At 35.9% G+C, this 12128-nt stretch overlaps 2 protein-coding genes across 2 annotated transcripts; both read left to right on the plus strand.

The window, feature by feature from the left end:
- The first annotated feature begins 9225 nt into the window (after nucleotides 1-9225).
- On the plus strand, nucleotides 9226-10479 carry LOC109155864 (protein FAR1-RELATED SEQUENCE 5-like). The gene is made up of 2 exons (XM_019303545.1): nucleotides 9226-10040; nucleotides 10434-10479. The coding sequence occupies exons 1-2, from the start codon at nucleotides 9226-9228 to the stop codon at nucleotides 10477-10479; spliced, it is 861 nt and encodes a 286-aa protein (XP_019159090.1).
- Nucleotides 10480-10684: 205 nt separating this feature from the next.
- On the plus strand, nucleotides 10685-11911 carry LOC109155874 (protein FAR-RED IMPAIRED RESPONSE 1-like). The gene has a single exon (XM_019303557.1). It carries the CDS (start codon nucleotides 10685-10687, stop codon nucleotides 11909-11911), a length of 1227 nt encoding a protein of 408 aa, XP_019159102.1.
- Nucleotides 11912-12128: the final 217 nt, after the last annotated feature.

Genomic DNA, 12128 nt, shown 5'->3' on the forward strand with positions numbered 1-12128 from the left:
TTCATGATTTGATAGTAAGTAATTTTTTTTTCCTTTTGTTCAAAGCAATAATATTTTTAGTAGTTGCTGTTAGTTTCTAATGTTCTTCCCTTTCTTGAGATTGCTCTACATTCTCCAATTAAAAAACTTGTTAGTTATAAAAGCATTCATATTTGGCAGTAATGTTAATCCTCTATTTGAAATACAATACATTCACAAAGGGAGTCAACTTCTTACCTTATTACTTTGGCCCTTTCATTTTTTAGCTGGCTATTTGTCCTCTGGATTCCAGTGTTCTTCATATACATGTAACTTATATGAAAATAAAAAGAACATGTTGTTAATTTCTTTATTAGAATGGAGATAGCAAGTATAGCTTATATTTGGAGTTACAGTCTAAGTTTTATAAAATACCAAAGAATACAGTTCTTGCCTGCCAGCCTACCAGTCTCAACAGATCCTTTTTCCCCTTCCTTTTTCTTGGCCTGCTAATGCCCTTGATAGTCCAGTGTTCTTCACTTAGACGTGTGTCATACAAAAAAAAAATAAAATTGACACAAGTTAGTTATTGTCTAAGTTTTACAAAATACCAAAGAATACAGTTGTTACCTGCCAGCCTAGAGATCTGAATGTTCATTTTTTCACTTCGTTTTCTTGGCATGTTAATCCCCTTGATAGTTCAATGCTCTTCATTTAGATGTGTCTCATACAATCAAAAAAATGACATCAGTTTTATTATAAAAACTACAGTGTGAATGTAAGATTTGATTGAATTATTCTAAGGTTTGGATGTAATAGTTGATAGGTGGTAGTTGAATTGTCCACATGAGAATCCAGGTAAATTGATGTCTTCCATTCTCTAATATTGATGGCTTTCTCTCTCAAATAGTCCATTTTAATAAGGTTAATGCATAAAACACATAAGGAACATAAGGGTGTATGGTCAACATCTCCACCACAGAAAATGTAATTTGCCTAATTGCAAAATCTACCTTTCTTTTTTATAATCTCTTTGCTTCATGTGTGGATTGATTGTGATCTACCAAAAACAAAGTGGAAGGCAATATTACAGATTCTCATATGTGAGTCCAAATAGACTATCCATATGCCAAGAAGATATATCACACTAATATGGTGTTACTCTTTACTCAGATAAAACCAGCAAATGGTATCTTTACATGGTGTTATCTTAGAAACAATAAACTGAGTTTGAGAATAAGATATCACTGAAACACTATGTTTCTATTTGCAGTTAGCTAATCAAGCTTCATATAATTATAAATCTCTTTTTGGAGCCAATTAACATATACAGGTTGAGAGGGATATCAATTAAAACATGCACATCTTGACTAATGTGCTCTATGAATCTGAAATCAATGGACATAAAACTTGCTCTAACTTAAAAATTTGGAAAAATGGTTTTCAATGGTTGCAACCCCTAAGCTGTTTTGTAGTATGGTTACAAAATGCACATCTCTTAATATCGATTATTTGTTTGGAAAAAAAAAAAAGAATGCTTGACATAAGGAGACTAGCACTTCTTCCTCTTATGATGTGCAGCTATTTTGTGTTCAACCGCCATTGTCCTGAAATTTGATAAGCAAATCAAAACTGCACAAGTGTAGGAGTTTAGTGTTTTGAAGAAGCAACTAAGTGTGAATATCCCAGTAAAATATGGGAGGAATTAGTAAATTGGTTAAAAATCAAGAAAAATGTTTGACTTGAAGTTCATTCATGCTCTAGGCAAATCATAGTTTCTTAGTATCAGACTGTATTGTCATCTAGAACTTAGAAGCGCAAGTTTCCATAATCACCTTTGAATATTAGAGTAAAAAAAATATATAGTTATACAAAATTATTAGAATTAGTCTAGATACACAAAAGATCACATTGGAAATCAACAGCCTAAACACACACATTTCACAGAGAACAAATGATTAGAAAAATCAGTCTTGTATAAAAAAGAACCAATCAAAAAACAAACAACTCAGAAAAATTCAAAACCCAAAAAATATTAAAAAAACCTAGATATCCTTCCATAAAATAAGAAAAAATAAATAAAAGCCTAATTCCCCCAAATAAATGTAATGTTTTCTTATATACTCTTCAATATGAATTTGGTCTTAACATATGACTTCTATCTATTGGTGATAGAAAGAGATTAGTAACATCATTGAAGTCTACGGATACACTTTTTCCTACAAATCTCTAACACCTAACAATCCAAACTCATATCAAATCAGTGTATTATCATATAACCAAATGGTTAAAGTAGACTGAGATTGAAGTACTATCTCTATAAAATTTATACTACCAATAAGATAGGTCATGATTTTTGCTTCCAGCCTATGAAATAGTAATCATTGTATTGCTATTATCAATGCTTTGTAGGTGTTATAAATTGGTATCTTTCACATGTGTGAATGAACCATATTCATTTCCAATTTCAAATTTCAAATGTAGCTAACAAGTTACAGATTAAAGTCAAATGAAGAACATAGAGAATTCTACAATAATCACTAGCAAGAGAAAACATGAGCATGGAAATAAAGTTATAATCTCATTTCTACAATTATATATATTTTTTAATTCTATATTTAAGTCACTCTCATAGTATTTGTAATATAATACTGAAAATAATGTATGTGTAGAAGTAAATTATCGTTTGCATTTAAAAAAAAAATTTATAGCATGCAAATTGATATTAAACAAATAATGGATGCTGTTAAAAATTTATGGAATTATTAAATATTCTGAGAGTGAACCTAGACACTAGAAAAATTGAAAAAATTAGAACTATATTTCTATGAAGTAATAGAAGCAATTATTCAATTAAATTTGAAGATAAATATACATGCATGCCCTAAAAACCATCAAATTCAAAAAACCTAAACATCATATACAAATTATAGCTGCTGATGTTACATATTTTCGCTAAATACACAGGAAAATGCGAGTCAGATACTTATCTTTGTTGGTTTGTTGCTTTCTCTTCCAATTTGTGTTGTGCTGCATAATCTTGGAGTGTTTTTGCAGATAGTTTCACTGTGTTTTTATCTACACTGTGTATTGAGAAAAAAAAAATTAGGGTTTGTGTGAAGATATGTACAAAAAGATGCGTAGATTGAAGAATGAAATAAAAATTACCTGATACGGTAGGTTCTTTCTTTCGCCGCCGTTGATAATCTTCTTTCTCCGGTAAACTGTGTGGTAGCAGAGTTTGGATCTGCCGTGTTTTTGGTTTGAGAGATAGAAATGACGGAATTGCGACAATATTTGCACTATTTTGGGCCTGTTAGAGCTTCGATTGTAGGTTGTTGTTAGTGATTTGGCACGATTTCCATTTCCGGTGAGCTTAGCTGTTCAGGCGGAGTGACGAGGAATGTACGGGAAAAGGGGAGGGGAATTTGGTTTCTAATTTGAGGGGTTTTGGTTATATCTGTGTATGGTTTGGGTCGGGTATGAGTAAATATATTTATATATACGGATGGGTTAGTTGGGCTATTTGGGCTGGTTTAGTTTATATATATATATATATATATATATATATATATATATATATATATATATATATATTGTTTTTAGTATATGTTACGTTTTATAAGATTTGGATATGGAAATGTTATTAGCGAATATTATATTTTTAGTTTTATTTTTGGAAATAATTTGTTGAGATATTATTGTTATTAATTTGTAATAATTAGTAATTATTTTGTTTTGTAATTTATTTTTATTTGTGCAGTTTATTTATTATTTTTTTGAAATGAATTTTAATATAAAAGTTGTTTTGTAATTTTTAAAAATTTATTTCATGTATTAGGCAGTTTTTTTTTTTTTTTTAGTTCGCTGAAGTATTAAATTAATATTTTGTAAAATTTTAAATTAAATTTTGGTGAGTATATGGATATTAATCAATACTAAAGTATATTTTTGAATGAAAAATCAATATTTGTTTTTTTTTTTTTTTATAAAAAGTAATACAGAATTGATAATGTTATAAATCATCTTATATTTTTTTGATATGTGTTTTTGTTCATTTTTTTGGTTTGTTTTGATTTTTTAAAAATTTATTTCATTTTTTTCGATGTAAACCACACATTGTGATCCGGGTCATTCTCTGTCCGTCTAAAGGTCCAGGTCCACCCAGTTCGCTCCGGGAGGCACAGAAGCTGGCCCAAAGGGAATCATCACTTGTGGGACGCACCCGAGTTATCCCAAAATTCTCCCCCACAAAGAGAGCTCATTTGCCACTTGAGCTACCCTGTTGGGTTAATTTATTTCATGTATTAAGGTTTTTTTTTTTTTTTTTTTAATTCGTTGAAGTATTGAATTAATTTTTGTAAAATTTTAAATTATATTTAGATAAATATATGGTCACTAATCAATAATAAAGTATAGTTTTGAAAATCTAAATTCTGATATTTGGTTTTTATAAAATAAATACAAATTTGAAAATGTTATAAATCATCTTAAGAAACCAATGCGATGCATGGATAAAAAATTTTTAAACTACAAATGTTGTATATAAAGAAGTATTTAATAATTTTTAAACTATTTTGATAAACGTTAGTTTTATTTTATTATAGTTAAAGTGCATATGCCCAATTGTATTTTGTATTTTATAATTACATCTCTGTCTATAATACACTATTGATAGATAATTGTTCTCATCATATTATTATACCGTGCATCGCACGGGTTCAAATACTAGTTATTATTATTATTATTATTATTATTATTATTATTATTATTATTATTATTATATATAATAAAGCAAAATCTTAGCTTTCCCTCCAAAATTGTGAATGGACTTTGGAAAAATGGGCTGCAGCAATGAGATAGGTTTGGCCCAGAAATTAAAAAAATATATATATAATTGTAGATTGGCCCAACATTTGTTATATTAAAATTTTTATTTTTTATTAAGTTTAGTATATATATATATATATATATATATATATATGATTTGTAATCAAATGAGACAACCTATTTAGGTGAGAACTAAGAATTGTTTTGGAGCGTCCATCTTTGATTTTTTGATGGCTGAGATGATTTCTTTTTTACTTCCTTATTTGCTTAATATTAATTATTAGGGGTTTTAATGTAATTGTCCGTTTGATTTATTTTTAGAATGGAATTCTATCCATATATTATGCTTGATTTTAGGGGTTTTAATTTTAGTAGGATTGGTTTTTCTGGTTTTCGTCATTGATGAACGTAGTGTCTACCATCGTCAAACGCCAGCCTCTTCTCCTTGCCGAAGCAGCACGCCATCCCTCTCCTTTGCTGAAGCATGAAATGTGTTAATGAAGGTATGTTTTCCTACGTTTTTTTTGGGTTTTTTGTACTGGATCATACTGATATTATGGTGTGGGGCGTGGGAGTGTGTTTGTTGTTCGCAATCGTTTAGTTATTAACATTGGTGGTTTCAAGTTGTTTACAGTGCTCGTTTTCTCGTTCATCTTCATGTTGTAGTGATTTTTATTATCCCGCCAGTGTGGGAATGTATGTATTCTAACGTGTGCATGTCTGCTCATGCGTCCTACCATATTCTATTACCCTTAGTTTTTTTTTTTTTAGTTTTTTTTTTTTTATTTTTTTATTTATGTCAAAGGTTGTTTGTAGGGAAGTCTTGGAGCGTAATAATTTGACGTGTAATCTCCAGGTTGTGGCATTTTTTTCTTCTAATTTTGGATCATTTCTGTGCATTTTTGACTTCTTTGTTTGTTATTCTATGTTTGAAAGTCAGTGCACAGACCATATGACTTATGTGCACACTGCTATTGTGTGTTTCTATTGTTCTAGAAATTATTGCTTAGTGGCTGTCTTTAAAATTTTCTCTTCACCATGTGGCAGCATCGTTTTGTGTTAGTGGAGATTCTGCAAATGATATTCGCGGGGTGTGTCATGGATATTTCTCCAGGGAAAATGAAGTATTGGGTGCCGATTTGTGACAATGCTAGCAAGCCATTTGTTGGTTAGAGGTTTCGCAGGTTGGATGATGGTGTTGAGTTCTATATCTGCTATGCTTGTACAGTTGCGTTCGATGTTCGTCGTAGCACGGATTCAAAAAATAGGTGAGGGGAGGTAAGTCAAGTGTTGCTCGGGCGTTTGGTGGTGTGCTCACGTCTCCTGATATTGTTGTCCACCCACCAACCGTTGCTAAGAATAAGGGTTGTGGGAAGTGGTTCAAATCGTCAAAAGAGTTTGCTGCAGGAAAGGCTGCGAACTCAACCCGAGAGTGCAAGACTTGACAGAAATATGATGGTCGTGATAGCTGCAATTGCCCCCCTAAAGCCAAAGCGTAGTTCTTCTTCTTTAAATTTCCATTGAGAAATTTCTTGAAACTATTAAATTATTCATTTTTATGTATGTACGTTTAATCTACATAATTTAATCTGGTTACTAGTATATGTTTGAGAGCTATTAGCATACGGATGAATTGTCAAGTGTGTGCACCCAGTGTAGTCTAGGTGAGCATATTAAATTAAATGCATCCCATATACAGTATGTGGGCGTGTGCACCTCCTATATCACCGTGTGCCGTTTTGACACATTTGAGGTGGACATTGGGTAACTTTTTTCCTTGTTGCTGGGTAGTGGGTTTGTCTGATTTGGGTTACCTCTATGGTGTTTAATATGGGAATTTTTAGATGAAAGGACGCGTGTGCACCTACTTGAGGCAATGTGTGCACGAACTAAATGGTGTGTGTGCATGTTAGTTTGGAGTCTGGACTTGGCTGTGCACTAGAGTGTAGTACATTCTATTCTTTTTCTTAAATTTTTGTTGTCTACACTGCTCGTTGCTTGGAGTTTTGGTCCACTACAAAATTGATGGATTCAATTGCAACTCTATATCTTTAGTTATTCACTTGTGAATTAAAAACTGATACCTTGGAGGGAATATTAGTGTGTGCACGTATTTATTCTGTGGTGTGCATGTTAATTAGTTTAAGTGTAGTCCGGCTATGTTAGTGATGCCAGCCATTCTGCTTGTTCACCACAACAATATGTTTGAGTTTATAAAATAACTGTGCACTACTACTCATCCATGTTTCACGACAAATTTAATCATCCCCAGTTATTATGTTGAGTAACGCGAACTAAATGTTTCCACAAAAATATTACAAAACAATATCTACTTCAATATGGGAATGAGTGCGTGTAGTAGCAAAATAAAATCAATGGACACCATGGTCCACAGTAACTCCTCTTGTCAGTTTTCCTGTGTCACATAACAGCGGAATAGATCATCTTGGAACTTAATTGCACGCTTGATGTTCGAAGGTCGATGGTCATTCATATTCACGTCATCGCCTCACTAACCTGATCCTCAAATGGCTGCAAAAATGTTTACTAAAAACCACTTGTTAAAACACCAATTTTACTCTGTGCAAGGTAATAATCCTATCATTTTCCAAATCTCCAAATTAATCTGGTATATATACCATGTACAAGCACGTAGTGGGCTGGTGTGCATCTGTGTTCTGCACAGTGTGCACCTTAGTGTGAGCACTGTGCATGTGGGATGACTACCGCTGCAACCCACTTTCTTCCTATGTGCACATAACATACCAACCATGTGGCACAATGACTATTGAACAGACATTCACATTCACGTCATCTAGCGTGCATTTAAATGCCCTATTTTGTGCACTGTGGGCTAAAACCAGTGCATATATGTTCTACACAGTGTGCAACTGCATATGTGTTCTACACAGTGTGCACTTTAGTTGTGAGCGCTGTGCATGGGGGGTTAACTAATTCTAGACGCCAATTTCTTTCTACGTGCACACAACATAATAAGCATGTGGCACACTGTTTTTTGAACAAATATTTACATATACAAAATTTACATATACTTCATCCAGTGTGCATTTAAATGTCCTTCTATGTGCACTGTGGGCTACAAATCTAGTGCCTAATCCCTAATAAACCATCAACATGCGCCGGTAACCCGAAGCGGCTCAGACATTCAGTCGCGCCGGAACCGTAGCCTCGGTTGGGGTTTTACATCCGGCAATTGCACGCCTCTAATATTAAACGAAGAACAAAAAAAATTACCTCTGCTTTCTGTTCGGGTCTTCGCTGCACGCTGCCGCCTTTCACGCCGTCTAGAACCAAACATTTTTCGCCGGAGTCAGCCAAGCTCAACGCCGTCTGGAAATTGGATTCGTCGCGGCGATTGGGGTTCAAGCGTACGAAGTATACGGAGTGGGCAGAGCGAAAGTCAAGGGTTTCCTATGTTCTCGTACTGACATTGCACACACAATTACACCTTTGCCCTTTGAATGCCTGTTACAATAAAAAACCAGCGCCTTTTTACACTATCTAATTTAAATCTTCCCAACCAATCTTAGCCAATAATTTGTTAGATCCTAAGGTCAAGATTAAGTCCTATTTCTCATCTAGATGGCATGTCTCACCTGATGTCTACCCATATATATATATATATATATATATATATATATATATATATATATATATATATATGCTTCGAATCCGGTGCACACCCCATTTCACATGGGCACATGAGAACTCTTTATATCCATTGATTACATTTCCATGAATGGTCAAGATTAGATGAGATTTTGTAAGAAATTAAGGAGATTTAGAAATCACAAGGATCATAATGTAATTGTATTTAGTTGTTTAATTATGGACATTATATTAATGGAATCTTAAGCATGATATTAGGGAAGATATTATAGGTAATATAAATGTGCATATGCCGGGTAAAAGATGAAACGCGTGAGGAAGTGTGAGAGTGCATAGTAACCGGCGGAGACTGTAGACATTGCTTCAGGCAGCAAAGGTATGTGCGACTTCGTTAATTGGTATGTGCGTTTATGCATGTTAATTAGTTTGATATATAATTGTTGTTGGGCGGATGGAAAATAATTTGGGAGTGTTAGGCGACGTATTTAAGAACATTGTATGCGGATGGTGTGCTGGTTGTGTGCGGGTTAGGTATCGCAGTGTGTGCGTGAGAATAGAAAATGACAGAGTTAGGAGTGTGGGCCACTGACACTTATATTGAAACTGTGGCTGTGCACTTTGACACCAACTAACACGTAGTTGCAGGTGTGTGCGTGTGGTTGTCTTCGTAACAGTGAGGACCACCATGATTTCAGAATATTGTGACGTGTGCGTGGTACACAAGTAGTTGGTGCATATTGGGCTAACAGTGGTTCGTGAACATACTACCAGTTTACTAATGTATGTTGTTTGTCACGTTCACTACCCATGGAAGATGATGCCGGGCAGCGAGAGTGTGTTATGGACGTATCACCAGGCGGCAATGAGACTTGGTTAACAGAATGCGACCCCAACATTAAGCCGACACAAGGTCAAATGTTTAAAAACTTAGATGACGGTATTGAATTCTACATGAAGTATGCATCTATAGCTGGCTTTGATGTGCGTCAAAGTTCGGACAAGAAGAACAGGTATGGGGCCATTTTGAGGAAAAAGATGGTTTGTTCACGTGAAGGTTTTAAGGAAACCAAAAACACAGAGCCGGCTGTTAGTGATGCACCAACCAAGGCCAGATGCCGCCGGCCGTCAACAAGAGTTGGGTGCATGGCTAGGATTGTATTCAAACGAGACAAGGCGGGAAGGTATGTTGTGACGACATTCGAAGAGGCACACACGCACTGTTTGTGCGAGGAGAGTTACAAGCCTTTCTTGAAAGTGAATAGGAAACTAGATGTTGGTCATCAACAATTCATAACGAATTGCTCTAAGGTTAATGTCGGTGCCAGTAAGAGCTTTGACATATACGCAGAGATGGTTGGTGGAGTTGAGAATGTGGGTTGCATGCAGCAGGATTTCAAGAATTACCGAAGGGAGGTGTTGGCATACATGCAAGGTAGAGACGCACAAATGGTAATATCAAAATACCTTGATATCAAATCTGACTACAGTGACATGTACTTCGAATACGAAGCAAATGAAAAAGATCAATTGGCACGTGTGTTTTGGGCAGACGGAGTAGCACGACAAAAATTCTGTGCGTTCGGAGATGTCGTATCGTTCGATGCAACGTACAAAACAAACAGGTACGCAATTCCGGAAACTAAAAACTAAAATTGCAATCGTATTATATGTGTAAACGTTGAGGTTGATACAGAGTTTTGCAAGCCTTATTTAAAAATCAACGGGGAGGGTGATGGGGGAAAAACAGTCCGCTATGCGTGCGTGAGTTATATAGTGAGCGTATTAGAGGGTAGATAATGCATGGCGACTTAACAGAACGGCAAAAAATTAAAGTAAAATTCTGTGTGAATTTGTTTAAAATGTACATGGAGCGGTATAGGGTGAATAGCATTCTGCTGTGCGTGCGTGAGTTGAGGCGTGAGCGAACAAGTGTCTACCACATGCATGGGCACGTACGTGACCATCAAAACTGGACAGTATATGCATGAGAAGTAACTAGTTTTCTGGTGTGACAGGTACAATCTCGTGTTTGTCCCATTCACAGGAGCCACTTTATCATGAAAGGTAAGGGGGGATAAAGGAATCGTGTGTTTACCATCCTCTAAATGTAAGTTTTCTTCCTCCATATGTAAAAAGGGAAGAAATAAATCAATCAAATTGCGCGAGCGTAGACAACCACAAAAAATGCGTGACATTTGCCGCAGCACTAATTGCTAGGGAAGATGTGGACTCGTATTGTTGGGCGCTGAGGCACTTCAAGAACGCAATGGGCAGCATACCGCGTATTACAGTAACCGATCAAGACCCGGCAATGAAGGTAGCAATTGCAAAAGAATTTCCGGAGACCCGACACCGTTATTGCATGTGGCACATAATGACGAAGGTGAGTGATAAGGTGAGCGCAGAGATGGCACGAAACGAAGAGTTCCGAAGGGAACTAAATGATGTAGTGTGGAATGACAGCGCGACTTCCGAATATTTCGAAGTTGCATGGAAAGGAGTAATTGAAAAGTACGAATTACAAGGAAATGCATGGCTGAATCGTATGTACGACGAGCGTGAGAAATGGGTGCCTGCGTGTTTTGAAGACGTGTTTATGGGCGGACTACTCCGTACAACATCCCGGTCTGAAGCAGAAAATAGAATTTTCCGAACCAACACAAACAAACACATGTGTCTTTCGGAATTTTTCATCCGGCTAGAGAGTACAATTAGAAAGCAACGGATCACAGAGGCGGATCTAAGTGGGTCTTGCAACGCACAAACACCCTTGTTCAAAACGCAACTGCGAATAGAGCAAGATGCAGCGGCACAGTACACATTAACTGTGTTTTACGAGGTACAAGAGAATATATGCGCCGGATGTTTTGATTGTCGAGTGCGTTCTGTCAAGCATGATGGCCCAATAGGCACGTACGTGGTTGAGGATGAATATAACAAGAGATTCACGGTCATAGTAGAGAATGGGACAAACACAACAACTTGCACTTGCCGAATGTACACACGGATTGGTTTGTTGTGCAGTCATGCTTATGCGGTGCTAATCTACGAACGGATCGAGCACACACCTCCCCAACATATCAACCCCCGATGGACAAAAACAACATTAAAAAACACAAATGGAGTGGGGAATGATAGTCTGCAACATGCTAGGACTTCTTCAACCAACAATAACGAAGAAAACACCATAATTAATTTGTTATACAGATGTCTAGGTCTAGCACAAGGAGACAGTTCGAAGTTGGAGCCGATTCGAAAAACACTAGAGGATTTCGAAGCGACATGGTCCGAGAGCGGGGGAGAACGAGGGGGTCCAGATAAAGGCAAACAAGTGATTATGGAGTCATACTGCGGCGTCCCACAACCTGAGGAAGTCAATGTGCACCCACCACCCATTTCAAGCAACAAAGGGTCAGGAAAACGAATGAGGACTGCTAAAGAGATAGCAATGAAGGAGCAAAGTAAGAAGAAACGAACATGCAAGACCTGTTGACTAGCAACCAGCCACAATAGTAGGAGCTGTCCACAAAAATAAAGTTGGGAAAAATAGTCATATCGTTACTATTTAATGCGAACTATTATATTTGGACAACTAGATCATGTATTTAATTCTTACGATTACATTGTGGTTTTTTTTAAAAAAAAAAAATACAGCATGCATGTGCGAGAACCAGTATACAGCTCAAGCGTAAAAAATACAGTTTACACGT

The sequence above is a fragment of the Ipomoea nil genome, unplaced genomic scaffold (genome assembly GCF_001879475.1).
Source record: "Ipomoea nil cultivar Tokyo-kokei standard unplaced genomic scaffold, Asagao_1.1 scaffold0276, whole genome shotgun sequence".
Lineage (NCBI taxonomy): Eukaryota > Viridiplantae > Streptophyta > Magnoliopsida > Solanales > Convolvulaceae > Ipomoea > Ipomoea nil.